This window comes from Rhinoderma darwinii, chromosome 3 (genome assembly GCF_050947455.1).
Source record: "Rhinoderma darwinii isolate aRhiDar2 chromosome 3, aRhiDar2.hap1, whole genome shotgun sequence".
Classification (NCBI taxonomy): domain Eukaryota; kingdom Metazoa; phylum Chordata; class Amphibia; order Anura; family Rhinodermatidae; genus Rhinoderma; species Rhinoderma darwinii.
In genome coordinates, this window is record NC_134689.1 from 5,383,661 (window position 1) to 5,404,454 (window position 20,794).

At 43.4% G+C, this 20,794-nt stretch overlaps 1 protein-coding gene across 1 annotated transcript; it reads left to right on the forward strand.

The window, feature by feature from the left end:
* Nucleotides 1-6,993: 6,993 nt before the first annotated feature.
* Nucleotides 6,994-19,896, forward strand: KLHL42 (kelch like family member 42). The gene is made up of 4 exons (XM_075859794.1): nt 6,994-7,305; nt 7,813-8,656; nt 16,519-16,712; nt 18,377-19,896. The coding sequence occupies exons 2-4, from the start codon at nt 7,851-7,853 to the stop codon at nt 18,808-18,810; spliced, it is 1,434 nt and encodes a 477-aa protein (XP_075715909.1). The 5' UTR covers nt 6,994-7,305; nt 7,813-7,850; the 3' UTR covers nt 18,811-19,896.
* Nucleotides 19,897-20,794: the final 898 nt, after the last annotated feature.

The window sequence follows — 20,794 nt, forward strand, 5'->3', positions numbered from 1 at the left end:
CACTCCAGCACTATTATATCCTCCAGAGACATTACATCATATATGTGACTGATATCAGCCACTCCTCTTATATCACTCCAGTACTATTATATCCTCCAGAGACATTACATCATATGTGACTGATATCAGCCGCTCCTCTTATAACACTCCAGCACTATTATATCCTCCAGAGACATTACATCATATGTGACTGATATCAGCCGCTCCTCTTATAACACTCCAGTACTATTATATCCTCCAGAGACATTACATCATATGTGACTGATATCAGCCGCTCCTCTTATATCACTCCAGCACTATTATATCCTCCAGAGACATTACATCATATGTGACTGATATCAGCCGCTCCTCTTATATCACTCCAGTACTATTATATCCTCCAGAGACATTACATCATATATGTGACTGATATCAGCCGCTCCTCTTATATCACTCCAGCACTATTATATCCTCCAGAGACATTACATCACATGTGTGACTGATATCAGCCGCTCCTCTTATATCACTCCAGTACTATTATATCCTCCAGAGACATTACATCATATGTGTGACTGATATCAGCCGCTCCTCTTATAACACCCCAGTACTATTATATCCTCCAGAGACATTACATCATATGTGTGACTGATATCAGCAGCTCCTCTTATAACACTCCAGTACTATTATATCCTCCAGAGACATTACATCATATGTGTGACTGATATCAGCCGCTCCTCTTATATCACTCCAGCACTATTATATCCTCCAGAGACATTACATCATTTGTGACTGATATCAGCCGCTCCTCTTATATCACTCCATTACTATTATATCCTCCAGAGACATTACATCATATATGACTGATATCAGCCGCTCCTCTTATATCACTCCAGCACTATTATATCCTCCAGAGACATTACATCATATGTGACTGATATCAGCCGCTCCTCTTATAACACTCCAGCACTATTATATCCTCCAGAGACATTACATCATATGTGTGACTGATATCAGCCGCTCCTCTTATATCACTCCAGTACTATTATATCCTCCAGAGACATTACATCATATGTGACTGATATCAGCCGCTCCTCTTATAACACTCCAGCACTATTATATCCTCCAGAGACATTACATCATATGTGACTGATATCAGCCGCTCCTCTTATAACACTCCAGCACTATTATATCCTCCAGAGACATTACATCATGTGTGTGACTGATATCAGCCGCTCCTCTTATATCACTCCAGTACTATTATATCCTCCAGAGACATTACATCATATGTGACTGATATCAGCCGCTCCTCTTATAACACTCCAGCACTATTATATCCTCCAGAGACATTACATCATATGTGTGACTGATATCAGCCGCTCCTCTTATAACACTCCAGCACTATTATATCCTCCAGAGACATTACATCATATGTGTGACTGATATCAGCCGCTCCTCTTATATCACTCCAGCACTATTATATCCTCCAGAGACATTACATCATATATGTGACTGATATCAGCCGCTCCTCTTATAACACTCCAGCACTATTATATCCTCCAGAGACATTACATCATATGTGACTGATATCAGCTGCTCCTCTTATAACACTCCAGCACTATTATATCCTCCAGAGACATTACATCATATGTGTGACTGATATCAGCCGCTCCTCTTATAACACTCCAGCACTATTATATCCTCCAGAGACATTACATCATATGTGACTGATATCAGCCGCTCCTCTTATAACACTCCAGTACTATTATATCCTCCAGAGACATTACATCATATGTGACTGATATCAGCCGCTCCTCTTATAACACTCCAGCACTATTATATCCTCCAGAGACATTACATCATATGTGACTGATATCAGCCGCTCCTCTTATAACACTTCAGCACTATTATATCCTCCAGAGACATTACATCATATGTGACTGATATCAGCCGCTCCTCATATATCACTCCAGCACTATTATATCCTCCAGAGACATTACATCATATGTGTGACTGATATCAGCCGCTCCTCTTATAACACTCCAGTACTATTATATCCTCCAGACATTACATCATATGTGACTGATATCAGCCGCTCCTCATATATCACTCCAGCACTATTATATCCTCCAGAGACATTACATCATATGTGTGACTGATATCAGCCGCTCCTCTTATATCACTCCAGTACTATTATATCCTCCATATGTGACTGATATCAGCCGCTCCTCTTATAACACTCCAGTACTATTATATCCTCCAGAGACATTACATCATGTGACTGATATCAGCCGCTCCTCTTATATCACTCCAGCACTATTATATCCTCCAGAGACATTACATCATATGTGACTGATATCATCCGCTCCTCTTATATCACTCCAGTACTATTATATCCTCCAGAGACATTACATCATATGTGTGACTGATATCAGCTGCTCCTCTTATAACCCTCCAGCACTATTATATCCTCCAGACATTACATCATGTGTGACTGATATCAGCCGCTCCTCTTATATCACTCCAGTACTATTATATCCTCCAGAGACATTACATCACATGTGTGACTGATATCAGCCGCTCCTCTTATATCACTCCAGTACTATTATATCCTCCAGAGACATTACATCATATGTGTGACTGATATCAGCCGCTCCTCTTATAACACCCCAGTACTATTATATCCTCCAGAGACATTACATCATATGTGTGACTGATATCAGCCGCTCCTCTTATAACACTCCAGTACTATTATATCCTCCAGAGACATTACATCATATGTGTGACTGATATCAGCCGCTCCTCTTATATCACTCCAGTACTATTATATCCTCCAGAGACATTACATCATATATGACTGATATCAGCCGCTCCTCTTATATCACTCCAGCACTATTATATCCTCCAGAGACATTACATCATATGTGACTGATATCAGCCGCTCCTCTTATAACACTCCAGCACTATTATATCCTCCAGAGACATTACATCATATGTGTGACTGATATCAGCCGCTCCTCTTATATCACTCCAGCACTATTATATCCTCCAGAGACATTACATCATATGTGACTGATATCAGCCGCTCCTCTTATACCACTCCAGCACTATTATATCCTCCAGAGACATTACATCATGTGTGTGACTGATATCAGCCGCTCCTCTTATATCACTCCAGTACTATTATATCCTCCAGACATTACATCATATGTGACTGATATCAGCCGCTCCTCTTATATCACTCCAGCACTATTATATTCTCCAGACATTACATCATATTTGACTGATATCAGCCGCTCCTCTTATATCACTCCAGTACTATTATATCCTCCAGAGACATTATATCATATGTGACTGATATCAGCCGCTCCTCTTATATCACTCCAGCACTATTATATCCTCCAGAGACATTACATCATATGTGTGACTGATATCAGCCGCTCCTCTTATAACACTCCAGCACAATTATATCCTCCAGAGACATTACATCATATGTGACTGATATCAGCCGCTCCTCTTATAATGCTCCAGCACTATTATATCCTCCAGAGACATTACATCATATGTGTGACTGATATCAGCCGCTCCTCTTATATCACTCCAGTACTATTATATCCTCCAGAGACATTACATCATATGTGTGACTGATATCAGCCGCTCCTCTTATAACACTCCAGCACTATTATATCCTCCAGACATTACATCATATATGTGACTGATATCAGCCGCTCCTCTTATATCACTCCAGTACTATTATATCCTCCAGAGACATTACATCATATGTGACTGATATCAGCCGCTCCCCTTATATCACTCCAGCACTATTATATCCTCCAGAGACATTACATCATATGTGACTGATATCAGCCGCTCCCCTTATATCACTCCAGTACTATTATATCCTCCAGAGACATTACATCATATGTGACTGATATCAGCCGCTCCCCTTATAACACTCCAGCACTATTATATCCTCCAGAGACATTACATCATATGTGACTGATATCAGCCGCTCCTCTTATATCACTCCAGAACTATTATATCCTCCAGAGACATTACATCATATGTGTGACTGATATCAGCCGCTCCTCTTATATCACTCCAGCACTATTATATCCTCCAGACACATTACATCATATGTGACTGATATCAGCCGCTCCTCTTATATCACTCCAGTACTATTATATCCTCCAGAGACATTACATCATATGTGTGACTGATATCAGCCGCTCCTCTTATATCACTCCAGTACTATTATATCCTCCAGAGACATTACATCATATGTGTGACTGATATCAGCCGCTCCTCTTATATCACTCCAGTACTATTATATCCTCCAGAGACATTACATCATATGTGACTGATATCAGCCGCTCCTCTTATATCACTCCAGTACTATTATATCCTCCAGAGACATTACATCATATGTGACTGATATCAGCCGCTCCCCTTATATCACTCCAGCACTATTATATCCTCCAGAGACATTACATCATATGTGACTGATATCAGCCGCTCCTCTTATATCACTCCAGCACTATTATATCCTCCAGACATCACATCATATGTGTGACTGATATCAGCCGCTCCTCTTATAACACTCCAGCACTATTATATCCTCCAGACATTACATCATATGTGACTGATATCAGCAGCTCCTCTTATATCACTCCAGTACTATTATATCCTCCAGAGACATTACGTCATATGTGACTGATATCAGATGACAACTTCAAAGTGAAGTGAAAGGATAAAGAAATACCCTTCATCCAGTAAATGGTGCCGCATCACCGGTGTGATATAATAGAGTAATGCAGAAGGGGCTTCATTACAAATGTATAATGTGGCTGTAATGTAACACAAATGGATTGTCTGCCACCTGCTGGTCACAAGTGGTAAATCAGCAGTCCCCTGTCCTGAACAAAGAAAATACTCAGCAGGCAGTATCACACATGATAGGATTAGATACACTTCTCAGCAGACAGTATCACACATAATAGGATTAGATACACAGCTCAGCAGATCATATCACGCATGATAGGATTAGATACACAGCTCAGCAGACAGTATTACACATGATAGGATTAGATACATGGCTCAGCAGACAGTATCGCACATAATAGGATTAGATACACAGCTCAGCAGACCGTATCACACATGATAGGATTAGATACACAGCTCAGCAGACAGTATCACACATGATAGGATTAGATACACCATTCAGCAGACAGTATCACACATGATAGGATTATATACACAGCTCAGCAGATAGTACCACACATGATAGGATTAGATACACAGCTCATCAGACAGTATCACACATAATAGGATTATATACACATCTCAGTAGACAGTATCATACATGATAGGATTAGATACACAGCTCAGTAGACAGTATCACACATGATAGGATTAGATACACAGCTCAGCAGAAAGTATCACACATGATAGGATTAGATACTTCTCAGCAGACCGTATCACACATGATAGGATTAGATACACAGCTCAGCAGACAGTATCACACATGATAGGATTAGATACACCGCTCAGCAGTCAGTATCACACATGATGGGATTAGATACACAGCTCAGCAGACAGTATCACACATGATAGGATTAGATACACAGCTCAGCAGATAGTATCACACATGATAGGATTAGATACACAGCTTAGCAGACAGTATCACACATGATAGGATTAGATACACAGCTCAGCAGCCAGTATCACACATGATAGGATTAGATACATGGCTCAGCAGACAGTATCACACATGATAGGATTAGATACATCGGCACAACAGACAGTATCACACATGATATGATTAGATACACAGCTCAGCACACGGTATCACACATGGTAGGATTAGATACATCGGCTCAGCAGACAGTATCCCACATGATAGGATTAGATACACAGCTCAGCAAACAGTATCACACATGATATGATTAGATACACAGCTCAGCACACGGTATCACACATGGTAGGATTAGATACATCGGCTCAGCAGACAGTATCCCACATGATAGGATTAGATACACAGCTCAGCAGACAGTATCACACATGATAGGATTAGATACACAGCTCAGCAGACAGTATCACACATGATAGGATTAGATACACAGCTCAGCAGACAGTATCACACAAGATAGGATTAGATACACAGCTCAGCAGACAGTATCACACATGATAGGATTAGATACACAGCTCAGCAGACAGTATCACACATGATAGGATTAGATACAGAGCTCAGCAGCCAGTATCACACATGATAGGATTAGATACATCGGTTCAGCAGCCAGTATCACGCGATATGATTAGATACATTGGCTCAGCAGTGTCACACATGATAGGATTAGATACACTGCTCAGCAGACAGTATCACACATGATAGGATTAGATACACTGCTCAGCAGACAGTATCACGCGATAGGATTAGATACATCGGCTCAGCAGACAGTATCACACATGACAGGATTAGATACATGGCTCAGCAGACAGTATCACGCGATAGGATTAGATACATCGGCTCAGCAGACAGTATCACACATGACAGGATTAGATACATGGCTCAGCAGCACTCTGTCCCATGAGATTCTTTTATAATGAAGGTCAGTAATGTTACATGATAGGGGTTGTAGTGCTGTGTTACTCCTCATTCACATACCTACTCAGCTTAGTTTATTGGCTCTGTTATGTGCACATAGGAAGGGAGATAAGCGGCTGCCGGACACCTCTCTTCTAATATCCGGGGAAAGAAGCATCTGACATATAACAATTGCTGCCATTATTCCGGGGTCACTGGGGCATCTGAAAAATGGGCATGTCATAGAGTTATGTGTGATACATACAGAGTACAGGGGCCCAGTAGATAAGCGGCGCCACTGTCACCGTATAACCAGCTTCTGTCTATTGCCCACAATTACTGCTGGATTATGAGAGGCAGTAGGGGGCGCTCTATGATGAGATATTGGGGCGCAGGAGTCCATACTGTCTGTATTGTGATGTGTGCGCTGTCACTGTACAGGTGGAGTAGTCTCTGGTGCACAGGGGGTGGGGTGTGTATATACAGATGGGTGGAGAGGCATTTCATGTCTATGCCAGGGAGGTGCCCGCTGCTGCACGGGAGCTGGGTGGATACACGAGGTGGTGCCTCGGATTATTAGGAGGAGTCTGGGTTTTTCGGGTGTGTTTATACAGATGGGGTGTGATTTTGGGGCGGGCTGTAGTTTGCAGGAAGTGTAATGCTGGGAACCGCTGTCTGCACCGGAGCTGAGGAGGAAGATGCCGGACGTGTGATCTTCACCTATAGGAACATATAGAATATATAAGGTAAGTGGGGGAGGGGGTGATCTCATCACGGGGTGCGATCGGTTATAATGACCTGGATACGACCGACATGTAAATGTCTTAACCCCAGTTTTGCCGATTCGCTACCATTACAATGGATTGTGGGGGAGGGGATTAATTGATACATTTGTAGCTCATATTCCAAAAATTAATTCCGCTGATATTTTGTATCAATCACCCAACATTATGTAACCAAGCGGAAACGAGGGCGACAATGTCACGCCGCCCGTAATGCGTACAGCAAACGGCGCAGTGATAAGCGGCCTCTCTCACAGCAACTGGAATTCTATTCATGAACCAGATCCTACAGGCTTCTCTCAGATAGTCACCCAGCTTTCCTCAGACCCTGAATGGCCCATGTATTTGCTTTTTTATAGTGTTGCCCGCACCCCTCCACCTCTTATTGCTTTTGTTGTGTAGGTGTCAGTCTTCACTGTAATTCTGGCATTCTATTCATTATACCTCTCCCCCATGTCTTCTTATTGGCAGGTGTGTGATGTCCCTCACAAGACGAGGCGGTCGGTGTGATGTCATCACTGCAATATGTACGGATCCTCCTGGGCTCCAGATCTTACAGCGTTCCCCGGGACCAGCTGGTGGCCCAGAGCGGCTTCTTCCAGGCCCTCTACCGATCCGGGATGCGTGAGAGCAGCGGAGAAGCGGTGACTCTGCACGGACTCAGCCAGGAGGGTTTGGAAGGCGTCCTCCGCCACATCACGGGCAGCCCCCTCCAAGACTGTATCCCATCCGAAGACGCCAAATGTGGACATAAGACGGAAGACCCGGGGTACGGACATGACGGCGAGGGGCAGGCTCCTCTGCAGGCTCTGGTGGAGGCCGCTTGCTATTTGCAAGTTCATGGTCTTCTGTCCCTCCTGCAGTCCCTCCTGTCACCGGACACATGTTTGGACCTCCTGGACGTTTCCCAGTTACACGGTCAGTGGGATTTGGCGTCCGCCTCTCTCCGGTATATGGCGACTCACTACCACTCTATGCTGCAGCGCTCGGACTTCCAAGACAGTCCCGAGTCTCTTAAGGAACGAGTCCTGGAGACGAGACTACGGGGGGCGCCCGCTCTCCTGGTGTTGTCCCAGCAGGGTTCTGACTCGTGGGTGCTGTTCCGTTACCTACATGAAGGAGGCGGATGGCAGGTGATGCCCGGGACTATCCCCCAGAGTATGCTGAGGGTGCAGGGGTACGGGGCCGCAGTCCTAAATAATTATCTCTTTGTGGCTGGTGGGACGCGGGAGAACGGTCAGGAGGTCGGCGCCATGCACTCCTATAATCCCAGCACCGGCTGCTGGAGCGAAGAGCCGGCAATGAACCAGAAAAGGTATCGCCCAAAACTCCCCAAAAACTCCTCGTCCTCATCTGTTTCTGGGTTACAATATGGCTGCCAGTCTCTTGTAGCGTCCAAGCATTTTCTATAGGGGGCAGTGTATGTGGATTTCTCATAAGGCCATGTTCACACACCAAGCAAAAAACGTCTGAAAATACGGAGTTGTTCTCAAGGGAAAAACAGCACCCGATTTTCAGCTGTTTTTTAATTAACTAGTGTTTTTCGCTGCTTTTTTACGGACGTTTTTGGAGCTGTTTTTCTATAGAGTCAATGAAAACGGCTCAAGAAGCGACAGGCACTTCTTTTTCGTGAGCGTTTTTTTAAGCAGCCGTTTTGAAAAACGGCCGCGTTAAAAAACACCCCGTCGGAACAGAACGTAGTTTTTCCCATTGGAATTGATGGACAGATGTTTGGAGGCGTTCTGTTTCCGATTTTTCAGCCATTTACGGCCCAAAACACGGCCGAAAATAGGAAGGAACGTTCTGGTAATGCCGGTCGAGGCATGAGTATAGTCCTAGAGGGGGGGGGGAGGGGTGTGTGTGTGTGTGTGTGTGTGTGTGTGTGTGTGTGTGTGTGTGTGTGTGTGTGTGTGTGTGTGTGTGTGTGTGTGTGTGTGTGTGTGTGTTCTCTATATCATTAACGTAGACTTTTGAGAAAAGACTTCAGGGGGGCACTGTGGGTGGCACACTTTGCCCCTTAATGTATAGGCAATGCCCTCAAAAAGTCACCAAACTAATGCCCCAACTATGTATAAGAAAACAAAGTGCCAGCCAAAGTAACCCCATAAGAGTGCCAGCTGCAGTGCCCCTTATGTATGTGCCAGCCAAAGTGCCCCCATAAGTGTCAGTCACAGTGTAATGTAAAATAGTCCCAGTCATCGTGCCCCCTATATATGTGCCAGCCACAGTGCATCCTAAAATAGTGACAGCCAAGTGTGTTGAGTTCAGCCGCCATATCCATACTACCGTTTTACTACCACCGACCGTCACCTACTGGTTATTGTTAGTAAACAGCAAGATCATTAAAGATCAACAGATGTCGAGCAGCAAGCCGAACGGGATCATTGCCATAGACCCAAAGATTATTATTATTAATAATGTTTAATTAAGGACCGATGTAGTAGAGCTGAGTTTGTTACTTGGCACAGTTTATCACTACGTGTTTTCTCCAGATCAACTTACTGCATTGTCTTTGGAGTGATCACGATAAGGAGAAGAAACAGGATGCATTCAGCTCTGCTACATCTGGATGACCTGCCCATAAGGGGTTAATTGATGCTTTACAGATCAGGAAGCCGCCAGTTATGTGTCCTGGCGCCTTATTTGGAGTTTTGCATTGAGGAGACTTCACCATGTCCTCCCTCCACCCACTTCTATGTGAGGGTGGAGCCGCCGCAGGTTTCCAGATGTGGTGTCCTGGGGCGTCCTCGGGTTCCCACCTCATGTCCTTATAAGGTTGTTCCAGGATCTTGTGTAAACCTCCGGCGGACGCCGCACACCACTGATGTATTATGGGATTTATATGGGATTTGTCTCAGGCACCTGCAGAATCTATTGTCTATACTGTACGAGGCGCATGAATGGCGCAATTCTATCAGAAAACGGTGTATAAAACGTGCGCCATATTTATTATACGGCCAGCGGTTCTCCTGCCATCAGTCGCACGTTTCATTGGGAGATGTGGCAAGTTCTGGAGAATGTTATCATTGAAGAATGAAAAGTTCTGCCACTTTCTAATATACTTTGTGTTTCAATTCTTCAGCGTTTTCAAGAGCTCTGCTTTCTGCCAGTGAATGAGAACATTGTTTACATCCAGTGACTGATAGTGTCCTTATTATATCTAACTGAGTCAGGTTCATGACATGTTACAAATAAGAGCTCTGCTACACACACACACACACACACACACACACACACACACACACACACACACACACACACACACACACACACACACACACACACTGATGCATACAGTCACAATTTCATACGCTGATACCATACATACACACTCTTACATACACTGATACATACACACACACACACACACACACACTGATACATACAGATGCACTTACATACACTGTTACATACAGACACACACATACATACAGACACAAATTTACATACTGATACATACACACACATACACTGATACATACAGGCACACACTTACACACACTGATACATACAGACACACACATACACACACACTTATATACACTGATAGATACATACATACATACACACACACACACTTACATACAATGATACATACAGACACACACATACAGACACACACATACACACACACTTATATACACTGATAGATACATACATACACACACACACACACACTTACATACAATGATACATACAGACACACACATACAGACACACACATACACACACACAAACTTACGTACACTGATACATACAAACACACACTTAGGGTATGTTCACACGGCCTATTTACGGACGTAAATCGGGCGTTTTTGCCCCGAATTACGCCCGAAAATAGCGCCTCAATAGCGCTGACAAACATCTGCCCATTGAAAGCAATGGGCAGACGTTTGTCTGTTCACACGAGGCGTATATTTACGCGCCGCTGTCAAATGACGGCGCGTAAATAGACGCCCGCGTAGAAGAAGTGACCTGTCACTTCTTTGGCCGTAATTGGAGCCGTTATTCATTGACTCCAATGAATAGCAGCGCTAATTACGGCCGTAATTGACGCGGCGTTCAAGCGCCTGCACATGCCGGTACGGCTGAAATTACGGGGATGTTTCAGCCTGAATAGGCCGTGTGAACATACCCTTACATACACTGATACATACAGACACACACTTACGTACACTGATACATACAGACACACACTTACGTACACTGATACATGCAACAGGAGAAAAGCAGTGTAGCATCGGGTAACGGCACCAGGTAACTCGTTCCTTGTCCTCTCGAGCCTGGCGCCGTTACCCGATGCTACACCCCTTTTTTCCTGTTGATTTATTCTCCATATGCTCCGTCCCTGGTACGAAGGAATCTACCACCGAGGAACTACAGTGGGTGGCAGCCGGCAACCAACACCACTTCACTCCACGTATAGCCTCGGAGGAGCACCGCTAATCCCTCATCTTTCTCATCCCATTGTGCAACTGATACATACACACACACACACATACACTGATACATACACACACCCTTACTTACACTGATACACACACACACACACACACACACACACACACACACACACACACACACACACTTACCCTGATACATACACACACTTACATACACTGATACATACACACACACTTACATACACTGATACACACACACACACACACACACACGCACTTACATACACTGATATATACACACACTTACATACACTGATACCATACAGACACACATACATACACTGATACACACACACACACAAACATACACTGGTACATACACACACACTTACATACACTGGTACATACAGACACACATACATACACTGATACATGCACACACACACACACACACACACACTTACACACACACACACACACACACACACACTGATGCCATACAGACACACACTTACATACACTGATACCATACACACACACACACACACACACTGATGCATACAGACACACCTACATACACTGATACATACAGACACACCTACATACACTGATACATACAGACACTTTCATACACTGATACGCACACACACACACACACTCTGATACATACAGACACACACTTACATACAATGATACATACACACACACACACACTTTATTACACTGATACATACAGACACACATACATACACACACACACTTACATACACTGATACCATACAGACACACACTTACATACACACACTTATATACACTGATACACACACACACATACACTGATACACACTTACATACACTGATACACACACACTCTTAGGCCTCATTTACACGAGCGTGTGCGTTTTGCGCGCGCAAAAAACGCAGCGTTTTGCGTGCGCAAAAGGCACTTGACAGCTCCGTGTGTCATCCGTGTATGATGCGCGGCTGCGTGATTTTCGCGCAGCCGCCATCATCGAGATGAGGCTAGTCGACGCCCGTCACTGTCCAAGGTGCTGAAAGAGTTAACCGATCGGCAGTAACTCTTTCAGCACCCTCGACAGTGCATTCCGATCACCATATCGAGTAACCTGTTTAAAAAAAAAGAGGTTCGTACTTACCGAGAACTTCCCGGCCGTTGCCTTGGTGACGCGTCCTTGGTGACGCGCCTCACTTGACATCTGGCCCCACCTCCCTGGATGACGCGGCAGTCCATGTGACCGCTGCAGCCTGTGCTTGGCTTGTGATTGGCTGGAGCTGTCACTTGGACTGGAGGAAGAAGCCGGGAGTTATCGGTAAGTCAGAACCTTTTTTTTTTTTTACACGTTCACGTATATTGGGATCGGAAGTCACTGTCCAGGGTGCTGAACCAGTTTAACTCTTTCAGCACCCTGGACAGTGACTGTCTCCTGCCGGGTTTGGTCAAAACGAGTTCGGCCGAACCCGGTAAAGGTCGGTTCGCTCATGTGTAAGACACTCCGTTCGGATGTTTGTAAACAGAAAAGCACGTGGTGCTTTTCTGTTTACATTCAGTTTGACAGCTCTTGCGCGAATCACGCAGTTCGCACGGAAGTGCTTCCGTGCGACCTTCGTGGTTTTCACGCACCCATTGACTTCAATGGGTGCGTGATGCGCGAAAAACTCAGAATTTTAGAACATGTCGTGTGTTTTACGCAACGCACTCGCGCTGCGCAAAATTCACGCATCGTCTGCACTGCCACATAGAGTAATATAGGTGCGTACGACACGCGTGAAAAGCACGCGCGTCGCACGCGCGTATATTACGCTCGTGTAAATGAGGCCTTACACACACACACACACACACACACACACACACACACACACACACTTACATACACTGATATATACAGACACACACATATGCTGATACATAGACACACACTTACATACACTGATACAGACACGCACTTAAATACACTGATACCATACAGACACACACACTTACATACACTGATACATACACACACACATACACTGATACAGACACACACTTACATACACGGATACAGACACACACTGATACATACAGAGACACTTACATACACTGATACATACACACACTTACATACACTGATACCATACAGACACACACTTACATACACACACTTACATACACTGATACAGACACACACACACACACACACACACACACATACACTGATACATACAGAGACACTTACATACACTGATACACACACACACACACACACACACACACATACACTGATACATACAGAGACACTTACATACACTGATACATACACACACTTACACGCACTGATACACACACACACACACACACACACTGATACATACAGACACACACTTACATACACTGATACAGACACACACTTAAATACATTGATACATACAGACAAACTTACATACACACACATACATACTGATACAGACACACACTTACATACACTGATACATACAGACACACACATATGCTGATACATACACTGATACACACACTTACATACACTGATACATACACTGATACACACATACACTGATACAGACACACACTTACATACACTGATACATACAGAGACACTTACATACACTGATACTTACATACACTGATACAGACACACACTTACATACACTGATACATACAGAGACACTTACATACACTGATACATACACACACTTACATACACTGATACCATACAGACACACACTTACATACACACACTTACATACACTGATACCATACAGACACACACATACACTGATACATACAGAGACACTTACATACACTGATACATACACACACACACACACACACACACACACACATACATACACTGATACATACAGAGACACTTACATACACTGATACATACACACACTTACACACACTGATACACACACACACACACACACACACACACACACACTGATACATACAGACACACACTTACATACACTGATACAGACACGCACTTAAATACACTGATACATACAGACACACTTACATACACTGATACATACAGACACACACATATGCTGATACACACACTTACATACACTGATACATACACACACTTACATACACTGATACACACATACACTGATACAGACACATACTTACATACACTGATACATACAGAGACACTTACATACACTGATACTTACATACACTGATACAGACACACACTTACATACACTGATACATACAGACACACACACACATATGCTGATACACACACTTACACACACTTACATACACTGATACACACATACACTGATGCAGACACACACTTACATACACTGATACAGACACACACCGATACATACAGAGACACTTACATACACTGATACTTACATACACTGATACAGACACACACTTACATACACTGATACATACAGAGACACTTACATACACTGATACATACACACACACTTACATACACTGATACATACAGACACACACATACATACACTGATACATACACGCACACACACTTACATACACTTACATACACTGATACATACAGACACACACATACATACACTGATACATACACGCACACACACTTACATACACTGATACATACAGACACACACATACATACACTGATACATACACGCACACACACTTACATACACTTACATACACTGATACATACAGACACACACACACATACACTGATACATACACACACACTTACATACACTGATACATACACACACACTTACATACACTGATACATACACGCACACACACACACACACACACACACACACACACACACACACACTTACATACACTGATACATACAGACACACACATACATACACTGATACATACACACACACACACACACACACACATATACATACACTGATACATACAGACACACACATACATACACTGATACATACAGACACACACATACATACACTGATACATACACGCGCACACACACACACATACATACAGACACACACATCTATACACACGCTTGCATACACTTATAAATACTTCCAGTAAATGTCTGACCGGCGGTTCCTGACAGTGATGTGTTAGGACCTCTGTTTTCTTTAGGCAGTAAGGGATGGAGGGGCTTATACCATATGTCCCCCTGCCCCAGTTTCTAGGCCCTATAATGTCTACTACTTCCTATAAGCTCTGACTCCATCATAACTCCCTATTACTGAGGCCTCCGCTGTCTTACTGTGAGCACTATGTAATACATGTTTTTATGCAACCAATCTGAATCAGCTTGTCTACAGCGGATTGTACAGATTGGATACAACCAACAAACCCTCAGCTGTGAGAAGTATTTGGCCTGCACATATTTTTAGTCTTCAGGATGTAAGCAATAATGTTTCCATTCACTGCCAGCAAGCAAAGATTAGGAAAATGGTGAGGAATTGAAAAACAAAGGGGAGAATTTATTAACTTTTCTAGGCCAGTTTAAAGTGGCAAATGCATCAAAAGTTGTAACTTTCTGAAGTGGGCGGGTCTTAGTGAAAGGGGAGTGGCTTGAAGTAACGACACATTTTGTATAATTTAGTCAATTATAGACCGCATAACAAATTAGGGGCATCTTATGCGTTGTTTAGAGTGGGACGGCTCTATCAGGTGTCAGTCTTAATAAATTCTCCCAAAAGTCTATTAGAAACATGCAGATTAAACTTTGACACAATATTCATCCTGTCCACTCATTCTATGCTTGTCCTTATCTCATATTGTTCTCTTCAGGTATAATTTCCGCTTGCTGGCGGTGAATGGAGCTCTGTATGCAGTTGGCGGCCATTCCTTACAGACCATGGAGTCTTTCAACCCTGCACAGAACACGTGGACGCTTGCTGCCCCCCTCCCTGACACGCTTGTTGAGTTTTCAGCTTGTGAAAGTTTGGGAAGGATCTATTTGATGGGAGGTTACACCCCTCGGGGTCAGTGCTCATATTAACCATATATTTTCACTTTATATAGTTACATTCCTTTTAATCCGGCACCCAGTAGTTCAGAAATTCTGATAATTTGGCACTTGTTTCCGGCACTAAACTGAAACAAACAAAAAAAAAAAACTTTTGGTAATCCAGAAGGCTCCAGTAACGCCGGATTAAAGGAATTCGTACTGTAATACTATAATGTGACTTTAAAGTATTGCCTGGAGTTCTCCTCTAAAGGTAAACACGATCATTTGCTATTTGTGCTGGGTTTGCAGTAATCTCATATAGACAGTAAACTCTCCAGACTTCTCCTGCATACAGTGTCTGGGACAGGAAGTAGCTGTCTGAGAGTTAACACTGTCAGCCATATTAGTTCTGATGGGACAGCTTTTTCGGTCACCCAGAGGCGGCTCCTCCTTATTCCCTCTCTTCTTAGCTCTTCCAGGAAGTCAATCGCAGTAAAACAATAAACATAATATAGTTCACTATGTGTCTATGTCCACCCTAATACATTACTGATCCTGAGTTATATCCTGTATTATACTCCAGAGCTGCACTCACTATTCTGCTGCTGGTGGAGTCACTGTGTACATTACATTATTTATTCTGTACTGATCCTGAGTTACATCCTGTATTATACTCCAGAGCTGCACTCACTATTCTGCTGGTGGAGTCACTGTGTACATACATTACATTACTTCAGGTACTGATCCTGAGTTACATCCTGTATTATACTCCAGAGCTGCACTCACTATTCTGCTGGTGGAGTCACTGTGTACATACATTACATTACTTATCCTGTACTGATCCTGAGTTACATCCTGTATTATACTCCAGAGCTGCACTCACTAGTCTGCTGGTGGAGTCACTGTGTACATACATTACTTATCCTGCACTGATCCTGAGTTACATCCTGTATTATACTCCAGAGCTACAGTCACTATTCTGCTGGTGGAGTCACTGTGTACATACATTACATTACTTATCCTGTACTGATCCTGAGTTATATCCTGTATTATACCCCAGAGCTGCACTCACTATTCTGCTGGTGGAGTCACTGTGTACATACATTACATTACTTATCCTGTACTGATCCTGAGTTATATCCTGCATTATACCCCAGAGCTGCGGTCACTATTCTGCTGGTGGAGTCACTGTGTACATACATTACACTACTTATCCTGTACTGATCCTGAGTTACATCCTGTATTATACTCCAGAGCTGCACTCACTATTCTGCTGGTGGAGTCACTGTGCACATACACTACATTACTTATCCTGTACTGATCCTGATCCTGAGTTATATCTCTGAGTAATGTAATGTATGTACACAGTGACTCCACCAGCAGAATAGTGAGTGCAGCTCTGGAGTATAATACAGGATGTAACTCAGGATCAGTACAGGATAAGTAGTGTAATGTATGTACACAGTGACTCCACCAGCAGAATAGTGAGTGCAGCTCTGGAGTATAATACAGGATAAGTAATGTATGTACACAGTGACTCCACCAGCAGAATAGTGAGTGCAGCTCTGGAGTATAATACAGGATGTAACTCAGGATCAGTACAGGAGTAAACGTCCTCATCAGTATAATTGCTGCTTGATTTTATCGCGGGGTCTCTGCTCCTCTCAGTCAGTGACATTCTGTCCTCTCTCTACCCAGGTCGGAACATGAGCGTGCTACGTTACTGTCCTTCGCTGGAAGAGTGGTCGGTGTTTGACCTGTGCAGGCAGCACGTGCGGAAGCAGCAGATGGTGTCTATAGAAGAGACCTTGTTCGTAGTTGGAGGCTTTCGACGGGACCCTCTGTCTGGACAGAGCGAGGACTCGCTGAGCGTGCACTCATACAACACCAGCACCAGAGAGTGGAACTGTCTGAAAGTCAACACCTCAAAATCCGGGCTCAGTGTCAGCTGCGCTCTACACAACGACGGGATCTACATACTGAGCCGGGACATGAACCCCAACACTGTGGGGAGACACCGCATATTCCTCAAATACTGTGTGTTTACTGGGGTGTGCGAGTATGTACGGGGCCCCCCGACTCAGGGCAACAACATGCGTCTGTTCTCCTTGTACTTGCCTTACCCACTGTAACAGCATAGGGGGCAATTCTAACACAGTGAGCCCAAAATCTGCAACTCCAAGGACATGTGGACTGTGGATAGTCCCTCCCAATGGAGACCATAATCATTCCAGCTATCTTCTTAAAGGAGTTGTCCACATTGGACACCCATATTCCTTATGCCCTATGGGCCATAGGTTGGTAACAGGGGGTCCCCCCCCCCAAATCAGGACCCCGCTCTCCCACTGATTTCATTGCTCGCTGCGTAATGCGTCACTCTCCCTACAGCCATAAGGCCCTGTTCACACGGCGTGTATTTGATGCGTATTTTGTTGCGTTTTACGTGGCGAAATATGCGTAAAAAAACCCTCAAGCTTCTTATTCAAATCAATGGGAAAGCACGCAGTTAGTACATACAACACATTCTTTTTTACATAAGCGTTAAAAAAACGTGTCGCGTAAAAAAAGAAGGCATCCCGTTAATTTTTTGACGGTTAAAACGTGCCAAAAAATGCCAAATGTTCCCATAGTCAATGGGAGTCCTAATTGCGCACCAAAAACGTGCACAAAGTGCGCACAAAACGTGTCAATAAACCCGGAAAAAAACGCCTGTATTTTAAAAAGCGTTTCACATTTACACCTCCTTGTTTTTGAGCGCCGTGTGAACATGCCCTGACTCCCAACCGTTCTGTTTTTCCAGACCTCTATGGAGGCGGAGCTCATGCAAATATGCCGAAAGTGGGTGTTTCGTGGATATTTTGGGGGCGTTCCCGAGCGAATCGGGGGCTGGAGTTAATAATGTCCTAATGTCCTGCTAATGGGGATTAAAATATTTGGAGGTTTGCCTAAAACAATAAAGTTCTGCTGATGATAAGAGATAATTGCGGAAATCGGGGCCACCCAAGATCGACTAATCACCAAGAGACCTGCTCACTGAAAAGGGGGTTTCCAAAGTAGACTACCCCTTTAAGGGAGTTCTGTGAAATGATGTCAATAAAGTTTATTGAAAAGAATGAGTTGTTGGTGTCCCAGTTTGATCTCCGATCTCGTAGCTCCACCCCTTTTGTCTATGTTATAATTTGATAACTTCAATAAACTTTATTGATAACCCGTTTAAAGAGCAGTTCCAGCCTCCATTAATACTCATGATGTAAAGCACTTGTATTGGGACTATAAAAAAAAGGGGATTTAAAAAAAAAAATAATTTATTTATTTATTAAAAAAATTCCTGATCGCATCAATGTATAAATATTAAATTGGGGGAATTTCCCTTTAAGTGAGGATGTAGCAGCCAAGCAAACGACCCAACCAAGGACCAGTGAAGCGGAAACAACTTTACAATAAAACTGTGCAATATGAAAACGATAATAATGTATTATAAATAAAGCGAGAATACTCCCTCATCATGTAGAAGTGGGATTGACCCCAATCCAATGCATCTAAAACAAAAAATGAAGTACGTTTGCAAATAGTTTTATGTTTACAGCTCCTATGCAGACCTATGTGTCTCCATGGTTACAGACGACAAACAAATCCTGTGTAGTCTGAGCCTGAAGTCCTACTCTCTCCTATATGTTCCCTACTTCTTCCTAACATACATTGGGTGGGAAAGCAAGAAGGAGTGGACAGAGCTAGTAAAGTAACACATGACTGTAGCATCAGACTACACAGGGTTTGTTTGTAGTCTGTAACCATGGAGACACAGTCCTGCATAGGAGCTGTATATACAAAACAGTAGATTTGTAATCAAGACTAAATTGTTTCATGATTTAATTTAGATACATTGTAGCAAAAATAAACAACAATTCTTAAGCCCTTATGCACACGACATCGTTTTCCGGCCGTGTGACTGCATTAGGAATAATAACCTCCAAAGTGCGTGTGAGGAGGAGGAGGGTATTTTTTTGCTCCCTGTACGAGCGGAATCCCCATTCCCCGTCCACAGCTTCAGCAACGCAGTGTCTCTGCTCCAGGAGAAGTCTAGCGCTATCTACAGACAGGAGGGGGGGGGGGTTC

Bases quoted from the DNA above. Each gene is read 5' to 3' on its own strand.
- KLHL42 (XM_075859794.1), top strand. From the start codon at position 7,851: ATGTCATCACTGCAATATGTACGGATCCTCCTGGGCTCCAGATCTTAC. The intron at 8,657-16,518 runs GTATCGCCCAAA...TGTTCTCTTCAG, and splicing joins CCGGCAATGAACCAGAAAAG to GTATAATTTCCGCTTGCTGG. The intron at 16,713-18,376 runs GTCAGTGCTCAT...CTCTCTACCCAG, and splicing joins GGGAGGTTACACCCCTCGGG to GTCGGAACATGAGCGTGCTA.